Source organism: Rhinatrema bivittatum, chromosome 8 (genome assembly GCF_901001135.1).
Source record: "Rhinatrema bivittatum chromosome 8, aRhiBiv1.1, whole genome shotgun sequence".
Taxonomy (NCBI): domain Eukaryota; kingdom Metazoa; phylum Chordata; class Amphibia; order Gymnophiona; family Rhinatrematidae; genus Rhinatrema; species Rhinatrema bivittatum.
Genome location: NC_042622.1, coordinates 210,105,661 through 210,127,846, shown reverse-complemented (window position 1 = coordinate 210,127,846; position 22,186 = coordinate 210,105,661). Strand labels below are relative to the sequence as shown.

General features: G+C 47.1%; 1 protein-coding gene across 1 annotated transcript in view; it reads right to left on the bottom strand.

Annotated features, from left to right (window-relative positions):
* ELN (elastin) overlaps window positions 1-22,186 on the bottom strand; it is a 208,687-nt gene that overhangs the window by 46,655 nt on the left and 139,846 nt on the right. The window contains exons 24-28 of the mRNA XM_029613541.1: window positions 10,575-10,628; window positions 7,112-7,144; window positions 5,516-5,548; window positions 3,916-3,948; window positions 68-112 (exon numbers count right to left, since the gene is read on the bottom strand). Coding sequence (XP_029469401.1) covers window positions 68-112; window positions 3,916-3,948; window positions 5,516-5,548; window positions 7,112-7,144; window positions 10,575-10,628 — 198 coding nt within the window. The remainder of the gene's footprint in view (window positions 1-67; window positions 113-3,915; window positions 3,949-5,515; window positions 5,549-7,111; window positions 7,145-10,574; window positions 10,629-22,186) is intronic.

The following is a 22,186-nucleotide window of genomic DNA, read 5'->3' as shown; positions in this document are numbered from 1 at the left end:
TATTGTGGGGGGGACGGGTGGTGAGAATAATTTGGGGGAAACGACGGAAAAATGAAACGCTCATTACCTCCAGGTTTGGGGGGCTTCCCTCCGACTCCTAGTCCAGGGACCCCTGAAAATGAAGACAGAATAATTTCTAAGCAGTGAAGAACAGAGAAAAAACAAGGACAGAGGAGGAAAAAAAGAGGGACAAAGGTACAGAAAAGAAAGCAAGAAGATAAGGTGCAAGGGAGGAGTGGAAGGAAGAAAAGGCACGGAGGAGAGGGAGGTGTGGGGAGGAGGTAAAGGGTGGAGGGGAGAGAGAGAAGGGATGGAGTAGTAAGGATCAGGAATAGAGAGTGGGAAGTAGGGCGGTACTGGAGGGGCGAGGTGGAAATATGAGGGCAGGAGGAGGAGGGATAAGAGCAGAGAAAGCTACTGATGGGGGAAGGACTGATAGAGAGTGGAGGAGGGGATGTAAGGGGCTTTGTAAGGAGAAGAAATGATAGAAAAGTAAGAAGGTTTTCACCAGAAGTTTGTTACAACCATTCACCCTTGGGCTGCCACTTTCTAACAAAGAGGGGATAAGCCTTCTATCTGGGGTCTTAAGCATTCCTGCAGGAAAGGAACAAGGCGATCATTATTCAAGGAGCCGGTGAACGGGAAACGGGTAACTAAGCGAATATTCAGTGGAATACACCTGGATAAAGTTATCCGGAGATCCTTAGGGCGGGTATTTTTCCCACCAAATTTCCCAGGTTCATTTTAGCCAGCTGGCGTTGAATACCAGCACTAAAATGTAACCACACACCCATCCCCGCCTCTTTTTATCCGGACAAACTTTGTGCGGGTAATGAGACGCCCGGACAAAATGTTGCTGATCAGTGGGAGGGAAGTATTCATACCTCAGCTTTCATCCACCTAACCCCCAAAGTGAGCCTGGCAAAGTCTTTGAATATCAACCTCTAGATTTCATTTTCAATTAGAGGTCCAAGCATACATTTGTGTAAAAGAATGATTTTTTTTATTTGGAAATAGCTTTGATATTGTAACTAACATGAACGGGAAGACAGTTTTAATTTTATGGAAACGCCTAGGTCCTTTATATCCTTAATAGCAGATCCGTGGGCGACTGCCTGGGCAGATTTACTTTCAACGCACTACAGGGTGACACAGTTGCCATCGATTATGCCATAACTGTCCTAGACGTCATGGTGGTACATGCCCTAAATGTCTGATCCCCAACCTTAGCCATCAGACCACAGCAAAGTGGTTCCTGTACATCAACGGGTCAAAGCACATACCTGTACCAAATATTCAAAGATTTTCCCCAAAGCACACATGGGCACAACAAAACAATGAGAAACATCACAGAAACGTAGACAATCCAGCTGTACCAAAGCAGATCATCACTTTCCCTGATGAAAAATCACAGCACAGAACACCGACCAAGCAGTAAAGGATTTAAATGAAGTTTTCCGCACAGCAGCAAGGGAATCACCGACCCCTAGACCAGGAATCAGAAACCACACCAGAAAAGACAATAAATCTAAAAGTAGCCTGGTTTGCCAAGGAATGGAAAGACCTAAGGAAAAAAAACGTGAGAAAAATGCTCTAAGTAAAAGCACAGAGGTCCTCTCAGGGAAGATTTACACAGCACTTACCAGCAAGTGCAACAGGCATGAACAAAGAACCATCTCGAACCTAGGAGGAGAAACCTAGCGCGTCTAGACGTGTGGCAGGGGCGTCAGCCCCAAACGAAGCCCGATTTAGCAATTCCAGAATGGTAAGGTAAAATCCGAAGATGCTAGCCAAGATGAAAGCGTACCCAAGAGAAAGAGAAAGAGTTGGAAAATGCAATCAAAGATTACCGAGCACCTCCAGAATCCCCACTCCCCCAGAAGGATGAAGAAAATCAGGGGATGTCTCATGATCCTTAATCCCAGAATGCCATGTGGCTTCACAGTGGGGACTACACAAGATGCTCAAATAGAGCAGTGTGCAAGTTCCAGAACTAGAAAAATGATTTAACCTGATTCCACATTCTGGGCATTTTCCTGACATGAGGTCATCAGATGAGTTAATTAGTGGTGATGCCACTAATCCAAATAATTATAAAGGGAATTGTGCTGTGTCAACGGGAACATTAGTAAACTGTTTAGTAGTGTCCTCTATTAAAGAGTACACAATACAATTCCTAATAGCTAAAACATAAATATCAGCGGGGCCAATATTCAGGAGCATTTAGACAAATAACTCAAAAGTTATCCGGTTAAATGCCAGCTTTTTAATATTTCCCCCCTTATTTAGCTAAAGTTTAGCCAGATAACTCACTATCCAGCTAAAATTTAGCCTGATTATGTGGGGGTGTTCCAGGGCAGAGCTAAATTAGCCTAAATGTAAACCGTTGTGACGGTTCTCACCAAACGACGGTATAGAAAAATGTTAAAATAAATAAATAAATAAGTTATCTCACTAACTCTGATATTTACATAAAAAGAGCTGGAAAAACGTATTTGTTATCTTTAACATAGCCAGCTATATTCAATATTGTGGCTGCACCCTTGAATATCCCTCCAAACATATCTGGCTAACTTTGCAATCCAGCCAGTGACTGTATATTTCCTCCAGAATGGAGTCCTCCCAACAGACATATCATTAGGCCAAACAGAGACTGTTCTGATGGGGAAAGTAAGACAGCCTCACAGGTATTCCAGGAGACTCCCAGTCTGTTTATTCCCCCACCCCCAGAGCTGAGTCTCATAGCACAGGGTATCATTAGTACCATAGCACCCGCTGAGCAGCCAATCTGTAACAACAGCAGTGTGAGGAATAAAAAAAACAGATAAGATGGATTGGAAAATCTAGGGGAAGTAGAATGTCAGTGGGCAAAACTAAAAGTAGAGATTGTAAAGCAACTAACCTTTTGGTCAGGAAAATAAATACAACTAAGTGTAAAAAAAACCCACAATGTTTATTGAAAGAAGTAGCATAAAGGTAAGGGGGAAAAGGCTAATGCTCAAGAGATCACAAAAGGGAAAGACAGGCAACAATATCTGGAAAAGTTAAGAGAAGCTGGAAAAGTAGTTAGGAAATCAAAGATCCAAAAAAAGAAAAAGCTAATATGGTAAAACAAGGGGATTTTTTTTTAGATATGTTAGTGATAGGAGGAACTGCAAAAGTGGCATTGAGAGACTCTAAGGTGAAGGGGAGGAATATGTAGAAGATGGCAAGGAAGAAGTGGAATTGTTCACTGGGGAAAGGCCAAGGCAAGAGTAGAATCACAGAAAATGGACACAAACAGGACTAGACGTGAGGTAAAACTCAATTTTCAGGAGACTGTGTTCATGAGCAGTCAGCGAAATTAAAAGTAGATAAGCGATGGGACCCGACTGAATACATCTAAGGATATTAAGGGAACTTAATATAGCCGGTTAAGTGTAAAGTTATCCGGCCATACAAGATCGGCAAACTTTAGACCTGTGCCAAAGCAGGTCTAAAGTTATGCGGCTAAACTAGCGGTTATAACAGAAAATCAGCTGAGTTAGCCGGATAATTTTATCATGCCCCGGATCTCCCCCAGAATGCCCCTTTTTCATCTGGCTAACTTATAACCGGACAGTGACTTATCTGACTATAACTTAGGCAGATAACTGTCTGAATATAACGTTCAGTTATCCGTCTCAATGGCTTCTGAATATGTATCCCTCTATTACTCTTTGTTAAATATATTATTAACACTGTTATGGTATATTCATAGTATTTACAGCATTAAGGGTTTTTTTGTTTCCTGTTGCCACCAATCCACTCTGACAGTTCTACCTCCTGTGGTTGGCATCTCGCCTCTCCTTTTGGGCTGAGGGATGGGGCACTGCAACACTAGGTCGATAATAACTGAATCAGAAGAAAAGCTAGAAAATGGAGGGGGTGACCAACCTGCTCCCGGCAGTCCCCCGACACCGACTCCGACTGCAGGAGAAGAGAAGACAGGAAGTGTTAGATCTGAGCCAGCAGGGCAGGGCACGGTGGCAGTACTGGGCCTGGAGAGAGCAGGACTCTCTGCAGGTTCTCACACCTGCTACTGAACCAACGTGAAATGTATTCAAGGAGGCATCTTTCTTTCAGAAGAAAGATGCCTCCTACTGAACTCGCTGAAGAGGTATTTTGCCATGTTCTTCTCCTTACAGGTCATTAAGACCGGATGAGAAACAGCGCTGCTCGTAGCTCTATGGCTCGGTGCTGCAGGGTTCAGAGGCGATGCTCCTCACGGCCCCAGGAGTCGCTGGTAGTGCCACTCCCAGCTCTACGGCTCAGAGAGGGTTCTGTTGGTAGACACTTGGGCTTGGTAATAACCACTGCTTGCAGCCCTAGGTCTATGCTGGCCACTGGCAAGCACTGCAGTACCCGCAAATAGGGCACTGCGGGAAAACTTTTTTTGTTTGGTTCGTTTTCATTCTGTTCATTTTCAGATCATTTTTTTTTTTTTCATTTCACAGGATTTTTTTTTCCTTCGTTTTTATTTTTTAACCATCTCAGAAAACAGCGTGCATTATTCGCAAATAATGTGCGCTGCTTTCCGAAATGAATGAATCCTCATATTTTGGGAATACTTTGGAGGGGATTATGCATTTGTTTCAGGGTAAAACAAACCAAAATGAAAAGGCCCAGAATGGTTTGGATTACCATCCATTTTAAAACAAATGCACATCCCCTATTAAGCCTGCCAAGCTGGCAAACCTGTCTAGAAAAGCCACTGCAGTACAGGGGGAGATGGTGAAGAGGTAGGATTGGAAAAGAGTAAGGGAACGCATAGAGGGGTTGACACAGATTCTGATTTTTATAATTATCATTTGCCTGGGAGGGATGTTGTACTCTACACAATGAACAGACTGGTACCCAGCATATCCAGCGGGTGCAGAGGGATGACGTCTGTTTATGCCATCCTTCTGTGGCCTAAAGCATTCTTTGATGATCAAATGCCCATGGCAGATCTACGACTTACAGTTCACGTATATTTAATGCTAAAAATCACATTCTGTACAAACTGAAGTACTGCACAAGGAAGATGGAACAGGACACAAAAACTGTGTTCTTTCTGAGCTGATGTCAGATATTTTTACCAGTTATTATTCCACTGTATGCTGGAATCAACACCTACCCATCTCTGTATCTTGATCTCTGGTGTTTAGTGGGTTTTAGTCAGTCCATGTCAAGAGCTGGAGGTCACAGGCACATCACGCGCAGACAGCTCATAGCAGAGCAGTCATTGGACAAAATGGCACCCTGCACAAGGGGTTGCTTTCAGCACATCCCATCCCTTTTGGGCTCAGCTGCTTGCAGACCACCAGAATCACTCAAAAATGCAGCATGGTGCTCCCCTGGTCTGTTGCCCCGGGCAGTCACTCTGCTTGCCCACCCTTTGCAATGGACCTGGCTAATAGACTTGTATCTCTGGAGGCCACAAGTGGGACTGAAGCACTGGAGCACTAGGCCGCTATATTAGACGAGAGTGAAGCTATAAAACGGAGTCACTTACCTCCTGTTGGCAGTCCCCCGGCACCGACCCCAACTGCCAGAAAAAGAAGACATGTTAGACTTAATCCAGCAGTGCGGGGCACGATCGTTGTACAGAACCTGGAGATAGCTGGGAACTCTGCAGGTTCTGACACGTTACTGCATCAATGTGAAATATATTCAAAGATGGCCTGCAGAAGCTTCTCTGACCTCACAGGCCACTTCACAGGAAAGATTCTACCAACTGAACTCATTATCGTGGCATTTCACCATGATCTTCCCTTCTTAAATGTCATTAAGACTTGATCAGGAAAAGCACTGCTCTCATAAGCCTATGGCTCAGTGCTGCATCATTCAGCAGCTGTGCTTCTTACAGTCTCAGTACTTTGTGGTAGTGCCACTCCCAGCCCTCTAGCTCAGAGATAGGTCTAATCTTAACCCCTTTGCTTGGTAATATCACTGCTTGCACCCCTTGTGACTGTGCTGGCCACAGGAGTGTGCCACAATACCAGCATAATGCATTAAGTATTGGGGTTGTGCAGGGAATTGTTTTTTGGGGTTTTTTTGTTCAGTTTGTTCTATTTGTTTTAGGATCATTTTTTTATTTGTTTTTGAAAATAGTTATCACTATTCTCCAAAAAGAAGGAACCTGAAAATTTTGGGGATTTTTGGGGGGTGATTATGCATTTGTTTCAGGTCAAATGAACCAAAACGAAAATATTTGTTTCAGATTATCATTTGTTTTAAAATGAATGCACATCTCTATTAAGTATGCCAAGCTTGCCCTCCTGCCACTCTCCCAAAACCTTCTTTCTAGATTTATAACTGCAGTACAGAGCAGAAGGTGAGGGTTAGAAATGGATGCATAGAGGGAGTGGCACAAATGCCGGTTCTGATTTTTTTTCCATTATTACTTTGTCTGCACTCTAAAACATTTGCTTCTTCCTCTTCCCCACTCGTGTCCCTGAAGCCCACAATTCAAACTTAAGCAGTCTGGCACTAGGAAATGAAAAGATTGGCACCCAGCATATGCAGCTGGTACAGAGGGCTGACTTCTGTGGTTTAAAGCATCCTTCAGTGATCAAATGGCCATGCCAGCTCTATGACTTAAATATATTTAATGTTAAAAATCACATTCTGTACACAATGGAATACTGCAAGGGGAAGATGGAATAGGAAGCACAAGATGTGTTCTCCCTAAACTGATCTCAGACATCTTTACACTCTTAGGTGGAAAGAACACCTCCCCATTTCTGTATTCTATTCTCTCATGATTAATGTGGAAAGATTTTAATCAGCCATGATATAAGCCAGATGTCACCCATGGTTCATAGCAGGGCATCTGCTGGATAAAATGGCATCCTAGGCAAGGACTGCTTTCAGCACGCCTCTTCCGTTTTGGGCTCATGTGCTTGCAGATGCACAGAAACACTCAAAAAAGTGTAATACAGTGCTCCCCTGGCTTGCCACTCTGGGCAGCCACGCTGCTTGCCCACCCCTTGCGATAGCTCTGGCTAACAGACTGGTAACTGTGAGAGCCACAGGTGGGAGGGTAGCGCCGTGCAACACTAGGCTGATACATTAGCTGAGAAGAAAGCTATAAAACGGAGTCACACACCTCCTGTTGGCAGTCCCCCGGCACCGACCCCAACTGCGGGAGAGAGAAGACAAAAAGTGTTAGATCTGGTCCAGCAATGCAGGGCATTATCACTGAACAGGGCCTGGAGGGAGCTGGGCACTCTGCAGGTTTTGACACATGTTACTGGACCAATGTGAAATATAGACAAAGACGCCCTGCAGGAGCTTTTGCGACCACATGGACCCCTACTTCAAAAGAAAGCTTCCATCTACTGAACCAGTTGAAGGGGCATTTCACCATGATCTGTCCCTTTTAAAGGTAATTAAGACCAGGGTCATAGGCTCGTAAGCCCTATGGCTCACTGGCCACTTTGCTTTAGCCACATGGCTCAGGGCACTGCTGCTTCCCAACTCTCTGGCTGAGGGACAGCACTATTTGGAGCCCCTTGGCTTGGTAATAGCTCTGCTTGCATCCCTTGTGGCTGTGCTGGCCACAAAGTGCACTTCAGTTCCAGCCTGGCATATTAAGCGCACAGAAAGAGAGAACGCAGATCCACAGATCTCCTGCTGGCAATCCTCCCGCTCCAACTCCAACTGCAGAAGAGAGCAGGTAGGAAAACGTTAGCAAATGCTCCACCAAAAAAAACAAAACCAAACCTTTAAGACAGATTGCGTTCGTCACACATTTAATTATTGTAACCATAATGGGGGCAAGTTTTAGTAACCTGCGTTGTTGTGAAGCGCATGGATACCTTTGTAGACATGAACCCGATGACCAGTTTTCAACAGGAAACAGTGCAGGCTGGTTTCCCTTTAAGAACTGCCTACAAGGTTTACAGGTAGAAGGTGCCACATACTCTGCTCCTCTCTTATCTGCCCGGGTGGGGGGGAGAAGGATGGAACGGGACAAAGCACTACAAGGGTAACTTTCAGAAGTGATTGATGTGATTTACCCAAGTAAAAGTGCGTTTTGGAAATTGTCCACACCGTTGCACCCACCTGTAATGGAGGTGTTCCCCGGGGTGGGAACAGTGCGGGAAAGGCAACAGTGCGTTGTGGTGTTGCAGTTTCAGAAACCACGCACGTTGCTTTGAAAGGAAAAAAAGTAACCGCAATAAAATCTCTCTGTGGATTCTTTATCCACAGGCCCATCTCCTCAAAGAGGAGATGCAGGTGCACTTTCCCCTTAAGAATTGGTGCAAAGTCCATGGAGGAAAAGTACCTGCAGACATCTGACAATCCATTTCCTCTCCCGACCCAACCGCACCCCAGGAAGGTTTCTTATTAAGCAGGCTAGAAGGACGCACGTTGTGGAAGCCCGGATGTACCTGCAGCCACTCTGAAGGGGGCGCAGCATTCACCCAGGGTGCTAATTAGTAACAGCCTAATTACTCAGCTAAATCCCTTTGGAAACTGTCCTCCATGAGTACTCTTTCAGGGGACGGCCTTCCTGAGCTGGATAGCTAGAGGATCCCTTTTTTTTTTTTGGCTGGAGGTCCTGACCGTATTCAGAGATGCCCAGGGATCCAGTTCAAGGAGAGGGACTGTAGGCCAGTCCTGGATTTTCTGATCACCCCACTCTGATGCCTTCTGCTACCGCAGTGCTGGTTTCAAGTGATAGAAGCCAGGACTACAAGAGTCATGAGGCATGGGGATGTAAGTTAAAAAAAAAAAAAAGAACCGGCGTGAGTATATAGAGCGAGGGAGATAATATCAGATGAGAAGACAGATATGTCCTCGAAAGATGCCTGGTCCCCCGTAGCACAGACTGTAATTCAGACTAGAACAATCACGCTTCGAGTCCAGGCTTTCGAAGTTAAGGATTGTCAATGTCAGCTGGCCATGGGAGGGCAAAGTTAACCAATTAACTTTGTCCGGATATTCAGCCCGAACAAGGCTGGGTCTAAGTTTAGCCAGGCACAGTTGCCTGGTTAATTTGAGGCCTGCTATTGACTGAGTTAAGCGGTAACCTTGGCCAAGCAGTGCAGAATATCAATGCTGACTGGTCAAAGTTTAACTGCGCCAGGCCCGGTGAGGCCTACGTCTTGTCTGGACAAAATGGAGCTGATCAATGTGGCGGGAGGGGAGAAAATCAAAATACCAAGGTCTGAGTGGTTAAATCCTGATGTTAAGAAAGTAAGAAATGCCAGGCAGGGCCAGAGCAAAGGGCCATCAAGCCTAATATCCTGTCTCCAGTTCATAATCCTTTCCACCTCTTGGGGAACCACCCAGGGACTGCTCAGTTTAGGTACGAGACCCCTTAGGGCCCAAATAAAGATCCCGCACGTGCTTCTGGTTCATTTATCTCTCATCTCCATCTATATAATATTTATGCTTGGATTTATATGGATCTAAACCTTAGTAAATATTTCAATAAAAATAAAGACAAAATTAACAGTCTGCCATTCTCAGGTACCTGGGAAGTCTCATATCTTACCTTCTGGTGGCTGGGGACAATGTTAGAAATCTCACTCTCTGGTACCCAGGGACAGTGTGAGGGGGTCTCATCTCTCACTCTCTCATATAGGGAGAGTAATATAAAGAGGCTTCACCTTTCACTCTCTAGTACCCAGGGACAGTGTGAGGGGGTCTCATCTCTCACTCTCTCATATAGGGGGAGCAATATAAAGAGGTTTCACCTTTCACTCTCTAGTACCCAGGGACAGTGTGAGGGGATCTCATCTCTCACTCTCTCATATAGGGGGGGGGGCAATATAAAGAGGTTTCACCTTTCACTCTCTAGTACCCAGGGACAGTGCGAGGCAATCTCATCTCTCACTCTCTCATATAGGGGGAGCAATATAAAGAGGTTTCACCTTTCACTCTCTAGTACCCAGGGACACTGTGAGGGGATCTCATCTCTCACTCTCTCATATAGGGGGAGCAATATAAAGAGGTTTCACCTTTCACTCTCTAGTACCCAGGGACAGTGTGAGGGGGTCTCATCTCTCACTCTCTCATATAGGGGGAGCAATATAAAGAGGTTTCACCTTTCACTCTCTAGTACCCAGGGACACTGTGAGGGGATCTCATCTCTCATTCTCTCATATAGGGGGAGCAATATAAAGAAGTTTCACCTTTCACTCTCTAGTACCCAGGTACAGTGTGAGGGGGTCTCATCTCTCACTCTCTCATATAGGGGGAGCAATATAAAGAGGTTTCACCTTTCACTCTCTAGTACCCAGGGACAGTGTGAGGTGATCTGGGGGCAATGTGAAGGGGTTTCACCTCTCAGAGACAGTGTGAGGGGGGTCTCGTCTTTCACTAAGAACATAAATAATGCCATGCTGGGTCAGACCAAAGCTCCATCAAGTCCATCATCCTGTCTGCAACAGTGCCCAGTCCAGGTCCCAAGTACCCAGCAGCTCCCAAAGAATAGATCCAATCCTTGCTCATAACCAGGAATAATCAAGGACTTTCCCAAGTCTACATGGCTAATAATAGTGTGTGTGTGTGTGTGTGTGTGTGTTTTAGTGGTTTCTGGAGTGTCTTTATCTCTTTACCTCCAGGTTTGGGAGGCTTCACCCCAAGACCCCCAACTCCAACTCCTGGGATACCTAGAAAATGACAAAAAAAAAAGTTGTATAATCTTTGTAATAAGTGAAAGAGCCAACAAAAGGAAAAAAATGAGGAGTGGTGAGAGGACAGGGCAGAGAGGGAGACCTGTAGAATAGATGAGAAGAGTAAGGAACCAGAGGGATTTAAGTAGGGGAAAGATGTGATTTGGATTTTAGCTTTCATTAGTTGCCTTTCTGAACCAGAGCTCAAGGCAAGTTACGGTCAGGTACAGTAGGCAGTTCCCTGTCCCAGAGAGCTTACACTCTAAGCCTGAATCTGAGGCAATGGAGGACGAAGTGTCTTGCCGAAGGTCAGTCAGTGGGAAGTGAGATTTGAACCTGCTTTCCCTGGTTCTTAGTCTGCTGTTCTAATCCCTAACCTATTCCTACTGGAAGGAATCAGAGATATGGGATTGGGGGGGGCACCAGACATGAAGCAGGTGAAGAATCCGCACTGAATAATAAAGAATGAGATTATACCAAGTATAACACCTTTTTGATTGACTGGGTTAGTAAATTACAATCTGTGACTGCTAGTCACAGCCAGAGACATTCAACCACGCACAGTGCACTGCAGCAAAGAGGCACTGGCCCTTCTGGGACTTGTAGTGTCTCTTGCTGCTCTGGGACTGGTGGGTCTTACCTATATACGGGGTAAAAATCAACCCCTTTACACACTTGGGTTACTGCAGAGAGTAGAAAGAATAGAAAGTGCAGGCTGTGTTTTTCTGGAGCTAATTATTACAGTCATTAGTCCAACGTCTCAGGAGAGGGCACGTCCTCATCTGTATATTCCAGTTCCTTTTTATAAATGTATTTTTTATTGAACATTTTCCAAATACAAAAAAAAAAAAAGTAAATAAACATAACAAGAAACAGTCAAACATACGTCAATGTGGTGTTTGCCCTTTTTATATTCCACATCCAAACATGTCATACTTATTCTCTTTTTTTTTTTTTGGTGCTGATGGTGGGAGTGGCAGGGGAGTGGGGGTGGGGCAGCTGAAATTTCCTCCTGCTCCTTTGGGCTTCCAGTTCAGCTGGAACCGGGTTTGAGATCCAGGACCATGAGATGTTATTTCAATTACCAGGGAGATTTTTATTTTATTGTTAATCCCCTCCCAATGTGGCGTTTAAGCCCAGTCACTGCAGTCACAGTCTTCAGCTGGGGGCCATGCACTGGGGCTCCTTCTGGAGCCCTGCAATCACGCATTCTGAAGCTGGCCACTAGGTGGTGCTGCACAATGTCTAGGATTCCCCTCCCACCAGTAGCTGTAAGTGAAGCATCCCAGCCCCAGTTGACTTGCAGGTAGGCGAAGCTCCAGCTGGGCCTCTGCCTCATGCGAATCTGCCAACTGACGATGGGGACCTGCGGGTTGCGCCAACTCCACCTCAGTCCAAGGGTCCACACCCACAACAATTAAAGTGGATTGACCTCAAAACCTGAAAAAGATGCATGGTTTCTGCCAATCCCATGATGCATTGCTTAGATCCTATACCCTCTTTGTCTGATTAACACTTTTGGTCCTGAACTACTCCCAAGGATATTATCAATTGTGAATACTATTTGGGAAAAATGTTTTCTTCCACCCTGTCTGAAAAAAGTTGTGATTAAACCAGTTTTGAAGAAACAGGGATAGAATGTCTCAGTCCCAGGCAACCTATTGCCTTGCCTCAAACATTCCTTTCTCAAATAAATTGGTGGAGAAATCCGTCCATCTGCAGCTCTCAGACTTTCTGGAGGAAAACATGATTTGCATCTGAAACAATCTGGATTTCATCAAGGTTATGGAACAGAGTAGGAGTTATTGGCTTTGATGGCTGATTTGTGAAGGCAAATAGATATGGGGAAGAATGTCCTTTTGGTCTTATTAAACCTACCCATAGCATCATTTGACATAGTAGATCATGCACTATTACTACAGCTGCTTGCTCTTTAAAAATGTCAGTACCACGTTGACATCCAACAAAATAGCATCGATCTCAGGGGCGGCTGGCACCGTTTTGTTGTACAGCCATTTTTTGTTGATATCAAATTTGGTATTGATCTCAGGGCTGGCTGGTGCCATTTTTATACTAACAGCCGGATTTAAAAAAAAAATGTACATGCGTAAAACCCGGGATTACACGCGTCCCAGGGGTTTACGTACGTGGCTGGGCCCTTTGAAAATTGGCCCGGCGCGCTTAAGGCTCGGTCACATGCCTAAACCCCATTTGCTGCTGTGCCGCATGTTATGAAATCGCGCGTCCATGTGTGCACGCCGGGTAGTGCACACACATGGACGCGTGCGCGAAACGTTTAAAAATCTACCCCTAGGCGAGAGGCAGGGTGAAGACCTCCATGGAAAGGGGTAAGTTTGGGACAAGGTAGGCCCAGCCCTAGCTTCTTTGCAAGGAGTGGGGGAGGCTGAAGGTCCCAGGGAGGGACATGACCTGCCCTTGGTAGTGTACAACATTTAAAAAAAAAAAAACCAAGAGTACATTTTATCAGGCACTGAAGATTAACTTTCTGTAAAATAAAATTTAGTACAAGGAGTAATACGAGTCCTAGAGGGTGTCATGTAATGTCCTCACACTATGCCTACCAACCACAAAGGGTTAAACCCTTAGCCACTTAAGGATCCCAGCAAGCACCGAACAGGCCTCACCTGCATCACATGCCTTTCTGCTGGCAACCTCCCACCCTGGGCCGGCGCTAGCTTCTGCGCCGCCCTCTGCATAGAGTCCCCGCCACTGCCCCCATGCTGCCGCGCCCCCCCCTCCATGCTGCCCCTCCACGGCGGTGCGGGTGGCCCTCTGTTTCTTCGGCCACCGGAAGAGGATATGCGCTCATATCCTCTTCCGGGGGCTGAAGGAGAGAGTGCCGCCACTGACTGGCCAACCGTCTGGCCCACCAGGTGTGCTGCTCTGTGCAATTGCACGGTTTGCACACCTGGTCGCGCCGGGCCTGCTCCTACCTGCCAACTGGGTTTCTCCTTGCCTCTGGATAAGTACCCTGCCCATGAGCTACTCCCTGAGGGTTTCTGAGGACTCTGTGACCTCGCAACAACCTGCGGTCACAGGGTTCTCAGAAAGGCAATCACAGATAATTTACTAAGAATACTGGGATTCTATAGCTACTCACTTATCATGGTAACTAATTAGTCACAAAACACAGAACTATAGCTTATTAGAAAAAAGCATTTTCACTGAACAAAAAAAAAAGATTAAAACCTGCATTACAAGATACAGGAGAAAGGAAAATGGATTTTTACATTAATACTGAATGCTATACTTAAATCAGCTTGTCTACAGAGTTAGGATCCTGATAATGTCCCAGCCACTATCTCTCTGTGTTATTAGGCTGCTGAGAGACAAACACAAATCAGATTACATTTCTTGCCGGTTTTCTTGTCAGCAATCAGCTGTAAATCCCAGCTGAAAGGCTCACTCTCCCAGCTTTATCCAGCCATCTCTCAGTCAGTTCTAATGGTCTCTGGGATGCTTCTGTCTCTCCGCCCCCCATTGCCTCAGGTACACGTTTAGATCCCCTCTGGGGATAGGGAAATAAATACAGTGTCTGAATGTAATCTGCTCTGAAGTACCGAACAGCGGAATATAAATAAAATAAATACATAGAAATGATGTCTCAAAACTTGAAACTTCAGGGACCCAGAGCAGCAGAGTGAGGTCAGCAGCTTGTTCCGACTCTGGGATTAACCCTGACATCTCCAGCTGCTGGTGACTCTGGGACACGCTCCTTGTAACCTTAGGTAAGTGTCCAGCTCAGAATCATCAGAAGTTCTCAAAGGGAGTTTTACAAGGCAGAAAAATAATAACTAACAGTTAAAGCTTCTCTTTTGCCAAATATACACATAAGTTGCACTAAAATTCAAAGCAAACTTACACAGGTGTTTCACATAGAACATCACCTCCGTCCAAAACTACCTGCACACAGTCACACAGACATTGTCTGAGGAAATCTGCAAGCTCATTTTTGAGAATCCCAAAGTGCACACATAAATGCAAACCCCTTGCAAACTCCACCCTCAAGCACGCCGCTAATCAGTCCAGGTCCGGAGCACACGCGTGTAAATTTACCCACGTGTCAGGTGGGCCATTCTATAGCACCCCGTTCCTGCAGGCACAGCCCTGCTTTACCCGCCTGTAATCTCCACTTCCGAGTATATTCCCTCTTCTGAACCCGAAGCCTAAGCTGCAGAAAGGATTGATCTCAAATGCCTCTCGCAACATCTATTGCCTCTGTAATATTACTGAGATAATCTCAGGGCGCAAAACGGAAATCTGTCGTTTAAAAGACATCATAAGTCACTGGGAAGCAAGAATTGAGTTGCTATCTGCTTACAGCTCCTTTTACCTTGTTAATTAAAGCAGTGCTGTTTTACTGCTCTTCAAAAGAGGAAACCTCCTTGGCTGGTTTGTTTTTCTTTAGAATGCATTCTCTTACCTAACTAAACTCCATTGTGTCACACATCTAACATTTATGAATACTAGAAGCCACTCTAATTGAATGACTGGTAAAAATAGAGTGGCCATCTAGCTACTGTTTGAACTTTGAAATGTTTCACCCTTCAGCAGGTTCTGATTGTTCTTTTCCATCCCCTTCACTTTGTCTAGTGAGCTGATTCAGTGCTCGGCCTCATCCAGCTGCTCTGCCTCTTTATTATTTATTTATTTGATTTATATTCTGCTTTTCAGCACTTCAAAGCGGATTACAATCAGGTACTGTAGGTATTTCCCTAGGCTGGTCTTCAAAACATCTGTTTTGTTCTCCAAACACTTTTGGCAACTTTGATTTGGCCCAAATGTTTGTGTGTACCATTTTTTAAAGCATGTCTTTGACGATGAATAGATTGTCTGAGGATCGCTCTCTCCCACACAGTCACCCCAATTCACATGTTCTTAACCAGGAAATTCTGCACACACATCTTATTTCTACATAGGATGCCATCATCTCTACTCTTGTTTGTTCAGCTATTGTATATATATTGTTTATATTGCTCCCCCTATATTCGCAATATTCATCGTCAAAGACATGCTTAAAAAAACTACCTTTTTCATGGTAAAATAATTAGAAATAAAAAAGACACTCTTTGATTGGGAACACTTACAATGTACTATTAATATAAATTTAAAAAGGTACACACAAACATTTAAGCTATAACCAATGTATGGTTTTAGCTCATAGAAGTGATACCGGACACGAGTGTACATTACATTCTATAGTCCTCCGTTGGTTGTTTATGTTTATGTTATAGGGAAGACTTGAAAGACCATGTGGTTTGTAACTTTTATTTGGCAACAGAATTGATTCTAATCTGTTTACCGCCATCTCTGCACTCTCCACCAGTTCTTGCATCCTTTTCTGACCCAGTCCCTTGAGCTAGGCAAGACAAGCCACATCTCCTCCATCTTGACCTCATCCACCCTCCTTGCAGCGTAACTGGGCTTAAGTTAAGCCTGTGGGCCGTGGTCTCCTCTTGCTCCCCACCTCTTGCTGGCTCTTCAGCAGAACCAGCTGATTGTGCAGAAGATGGTGACTGTGACCCCTCCAACCTTGCTTCATTGTTTTTTTTTGGGGGGAGGGAGGGGGCAAACCTGTCTAATTAAGCTGCATGTATGGATGGGCTGCTCTTTGCATTTTGAGTGGTTTGGGGGCCACATTTAAGCTGCTTATTTTGAGAAGATAGGATTTTTGTGTTCCATACTCTTAGTAATATTAGCCAGTAAACGGCTCAATACAGTAAGGCCGCGGTAAAAACAGTGCGGCAGTGTCAGGCGCACCCTTCCTCTCCGCACGCACAGTTCTCCTGACCTAACGCCTGATTCTCTCTTCTAATCGCATGCAAATGCATGCCGCGGCTGTGAAGCGTTAGGGAAGGGTTATGCCCGCGCAACCCATTTTACTGTATAGGCGCTGTAACAGCGCCTATACAGTAACCTGGGTGCGCTGGTACCTGTCATTTCAAATGACATTTGAAATGACAGGCACCAGGAAGTGTAAAAAAGTGTAAAAAGTGTAAAAAACAAAAAACCTGTGTGTTATATAAAAAAATAAAAAAATTTTAAATACCTGTCGGAGGGCCGTGGGTCCAGGCGGCCGGTGGGCGGCGGGCAGCCATCAGCGGCATCCGGTAGTCCCTTCTCCCAAAATCGCATGGGCGGGTCGGCAGCGGGGGGGGGGGCGGCAGCAGGATCCGGGAGCGGCGGGTGGGCAGCAGCGGGGGCCGGGGGGGCAGCGGCAGCAGGATCCAGGGGCGGCAGCGAGATCCGGGGAGCGAGTAGCGGCAGCGTGTTCGATCGGGCAGGCAGGTAGGTGGCAAAAAAAAGATGGCCGCCTGCACGGGAAAAGCGTGCAATTGGCCGCTGAAGACGTGACATCACGACGTTTGGCGTCACGGGGTGTGACGTCACGTCTTCAGCGGCCAATTGCAGCTTTCCCCCGTGCAGGCGGCCATCTTTTTTTCCCACCTACCTGCCCGATCGAACACGCTGCCGCTACTCGCCCCCCGGATCTCGCTGCCACTGCCGCCCCTGGATCCTGCTGCCGCTGCCCCCGGACCCCGCTGCTGCCTACCCGCCGCTCCCGGCTCCTGCTGCCGCCCCCCCCCCCCCGCTGCCGACCCGCCCGTGCGATTTTGGCGCTCATCCAGGCAGGGGGAGCCGGAGGTCGTTCGCCGTCGGCTCCCTCTGCCTGGATGAATGCCCGTGCGAAATCGTGAGGAAGGGAGAAGGGACTACCGGATGCCGCTGATGGCTGCCCGCCGCCCACCGGCCGCCTGGACCCACGGCCCTCCGACAGGTATTTAAAATTGTTTTATTTTTTTATATAACACACAGGTCTTTTGTTTTTTACACTTTTTACACTTACCGTAGCAGGCCCGAGCCTTGCTACTTTTTCGTTTGTTTTTTTTTTTGCTTCGGGAGGAGGGGACCGGACGGGGCTGCAGGAGACCGGACGGGACCAGGGCGGGTAAGCAATGTTTTTACACTACACTACACTACACTAACTCCTACTAGGGGGAGGCGGTAAACTAGCAGGTTAAGGCCGCGGCAGAACAGCGGGTTACGGAGGAGATAATATCAGCGCCTGTTACAGTATCGCAGGGGAATAGCTAATTCCTTCATTATACAGCTTTTTCATTCATTTACATGCTGGGTGCGGAAAGGGTTTAGGAAAGGGTTTAGGAAGCGCTAAGGACGCGTGAAACTGGAGACTGTATCGCTGGATGGCCTTACTCGTCTGTATTGTGCGCTCCCAGCACGTTACAGACGGGGAATCTTTAACTCAACGTTACTGTATCGACCTGAAAGAGAGCAGACTGTGAGTAGCCATAACTCCTGTTCTTATACACTGATCACTAGGCAAAAGTATCTGAAGGGGAGAGGCAGCAGGAGAAGCAAGCCAAAGTCACAATTCCACATAGCATGCCCGCCCCCACAGCAGGGCTCCCTGCCTTTAAATTGGCTACAAAAGATGCAATAAGTTCAAAGGAACTTCTAGGCAATGTAAAAAAAAAAAAAAATGAAAAAAAACCCCAACCTCCAAACAATTTTGACTAGTTTAAAGCACTCAGTAATACTACCACTAAATTTATTTGACAGCATCATTCACTCAATCCTTCTATATGGATACGAGTGTAAAGTCTGGAGCCATCCTGACTCACTTCCCTCTCCAGTAATGGATGGGATTTCCATTCCAGTCAAATAAATTGTTACTACTTTAGGTGTCAGGCTGGACAGCGATTTAACACACAAACCTCAAAGCTCTCACTTGATTCAACCTTCTTATTGTTGCGTCTGTCGGTCGCAGACGGCTGCGACCACTTTGCCTTACCTCTTTCCCCTTTTCCCTCTCTTTGGGTAAGATGGCTGTCTCCGGTGTCGACTGCCGCGGGCCTCGGCATTCTCAGACCAGCATGGGCGTCCCCATCCGCCATGCTCACTCCCGTGGTCTCCTAGGGCGTGAACGGGCACATCTCTAACGCTCAAATACACGTCATGGCGGGAACCTCGGGGGCGGCCCCTCCGCATAGCGTCAGTACCTCAGGGTATAACTAGCCTCCGCTTCCGCTACCAAATTGAGTTAGCAAAGACTTTGCTTCGCTACTCTGCCTGCTCTAAGCTGCCAGCTTAGACGCTTCCTATCACTAAGGGCCTCGCTCCAGCAGAAGCTCTAGACACCCACTCCTCGGGGGTCTCTCACTTCCAACTTCCCTTCGGGGTCCTCACTAACTTAGACAACCGCTCCTCGGGGGTCTTTCTCTTATTTCATTCCAGGATTTTGGACCATTGGGTACTCACTCCACGAGGGCCTATCTACTTCATATCCTGCACCATGGACATTCAGTCCCCCCATTCTACCATCAGGAAGACGCCTTCACTCTGTGAGTACCTCTACGAACCGGCGCTCCAACTCCACCCACCAGCCGCAGCGTCGCCTACACAGCGGGCTCCTGCCTATCGTGAACATCTGGGTGAGACTATACTTCTGAGCCTGTTGAGCGTATTGACACTTCATGGATCAGTGCCTTACCTTCCTACATGATCATCTAATTACAGCAGTACAATAAAGACTCCATCCATTCTGTGTCTGCTAACTGTGTCAGCCTATCGCAGTGGTTCCCCATGGGGCCCCTCCCTGTGGGCGGAGTCATCTCCATTGCGACCAAGGGTCCACAAAGCCTCAAACACAACACTTATTTTTTATCTTTGCTGCATCCTCAGATTCCGTCCTTGACTCCAGTGACCTCAAAACCTTGCCCTACACCCATCTGCTTATAGTTGCTTCCTCCTCCTTAATGTTACTAATCTTTCTCTTCTTGCCTTCCCTCCCCTCTGCACTCAGCCTGTTCCTGTTGGAAGATGAGCCCGTTCTCACTTGGAAAGAAGTTCCAAACCCTGGATGGTGTTAACTCAGTCTTACAGAAAAGTTTGCTTCAGGCAAAGAGCTAAGGAGCAGGGAGAGACAAGGGGAGGCTGGAACATGGGGGGGGAGGGAGCAGACTCAAAGGACACCCAAAATATATGAAGAGGTGGGGAGGGGCTGAGTAGTGATCTGAGGAACAGGAGAAGCAGAAAAGCTAGAGATGGAAGCATCCAGGAGACATGAGAAGAACTAAGGGAATTGAAAAGACAATTGGTAGCCTAAGAGTGAAGAGAGGTGTGGAAGAGGAGCCGGAAAAAGATGAGAAAAGGTTGAGGGGTTGGGTCAGACATGGAGCAGAGTGAAAAACAAGGGAGGGATGAGGAAATAAAAGACAAAAAGAAAAGCTGAAGAGTGGGGAGAGTCACCAGGAACAGCTCTCTCCTCATTCCCTGGGACAAGGGATCAGACTGAATATGTGTAAGTGCTCCCCGCTGAGATGTGAGAATCAGACTAAGTCTATATGTGTGCCCTCTCTCCTGAGCTGTGAGGGATGAGACTAAGTCTATATGTGTGCCCTCTCTCCTGAGCTGTGAGGGATCAGACTAAGTCTATATGTGTGCCCTCTCTCCTGAGCTGTGAGGGATCAGACTAAGCCTGCATGAACGCTCTCTCCTGAGCTGTGAGGGATGAGACTAAGTCTATATGTGTGCCCTCTCTCCTGAGCTGTGAGGGATGAGACTAAGCCTGCATGAACGCTCTCGCCTGAGCTGTGAGGGATGAGACTAAGCCTGCATGAACGCTGTCTCCTGAGCTGTGAGGGATCAGACTAAGCCTGCATGAACGCTCTCTCCTGAGCTGTGAGGGATCAGACTAAGCCTGCATGAACGCTCTCTCCTGAGCTGTGAGGGATCAGACTAAGCCTGCATGAACGCTCTCTCCTGAGCTGTGAGGGATCAGACTAAGTCTATATGTGTGCCCTCTCTCCTGAGCTGTGAGGGATGAGACTAAGCCTGCATGAACGCTCTCTCCTGAGCTGTGAGGGATGAGACTAAGCCTGCATGAATGCTCTCTCCTGAGCTGTGAGGGATCAGACTAAGCCTGCATGAACGCTCTCTCCTGAGCTGTGAGGGATCAGACTAAGCCTGCATGAACGCTCTCGCCTGAGCTGTGAGGGATGAGACTAAGCCTGCATGACCGCTGTCTCCTGAGCTGTGAGGGATCAGACTAAGCCTGCATGAACGCTCTCTCCTGAGTTGTGAGGGATCAGACTAAGCCTGCATGAACGCTCTCTCCTGAGCTGTGAGGGATCAGACTAAGCCTGCATGAACGCTCTCTCCTGAGCTGTGAGGGATCAGACTAAGTCTATATGTGTGCCCTCTCTCCTGAGCTGTGAGGGATGAGACTAAGCCTGCATGAACGCTCTCTCCTGAGCTGTGAGGGATGAGACTAAGCCTGCATGAACGCTCTCTCCTGAGCTGTGAGGGATCAGACTAAGCCTGCATGAACGCTCTCTCCTGAGCTGTGAGGGATCAGACTAAGTCTATATGTGTGCCCTCTCTCCTGAGCTGTGAGGGATGAGACTAAGCCTGCATGAACGCTCTCTCCTGAGCTGTGAGGGATGAGACTAAGCCTGCATGAATGCTCTCTCCTGAGCTGTGAGGGATCAGACTAAGCCTGCATGAACGCTCTCTCCAGAGATGTGAGGGATCAGACTAAGTCTATATGTGTGCCCTCTCTCCTGAGCTGTGAGGGATGAGACTAAGCCTGCATGACCGCTGTCTCCTGAGCTGTGAGGGATCAGACTAAGCCTGCATGAACGCTCTCTCCTGAGTTGTGAGGGATCAGACTAAGCCTGCATGAACGCTCTCTCCTGAGCTGTGAGGGATCAGACTAAGCCTGCATGAACGCTCTCTCCTGAGCTGTGAGGGATCAGACTAAGTCTATATGTGTGCCCTCTCTCCTGAGCTGTGAGGGATGAGACTAAGCCTGCATGAACGCTCTCTCCTGAGCTGTGAGGGATCAGACTAAGCCTGCATGAACGCTCTCTCCTGAGCTGTGAGGGATCAGACTAAGCCTGCATGAACGCTCTCTCCTGAGCTGTGAGGGATCAGACTAAGTCTATATGTGTGCCCTCTCTCCTGAGCTGTGAGGGATGAGACTAAGCCTGCATGAACGCTCTCTCCTGAGCTGTGAGGGATGAGACTAAGCCTGCATGAATGCTCTCTCCTGAGCTGTGAGGGATCAGACTAAGCCTGCATGAACGCTCTCTCCTGAGCTGTGAGGGATCAGACTAAGCCTGCATGAACGCTCTCGCCTGAGCTGTGAGGGATGAGACTAAGCCTGCATGACCGCTGTCTCCTGAGCTGTGAGGGATCAGACTAAGCCTGCATGAACGCTCTCTCCTGAGTTGTGAGGGATCAGACTAAGCCTGCATGAACGCTCTCTCCTGAGCTGTGAGGGATCAGACTAAGCCTGCATGAACGCTCTCTCCTGAGCTGTGAGGGATCAGACTAAGTCTATATGTGTGCCCTCTCTCCTGAGCTGTGAGGGATGAGACTAAGCCTGCATGAACGCTCTCTCCTGAGCTGTGAGGGATCAGACTAAGCCTGCATGAACGCTCTCTCCTGAGCTGTGAGGGATCAGACTAAGCCTGCATGAACGCTCTCTCCTGAGCTGTGAGGGATCAGAC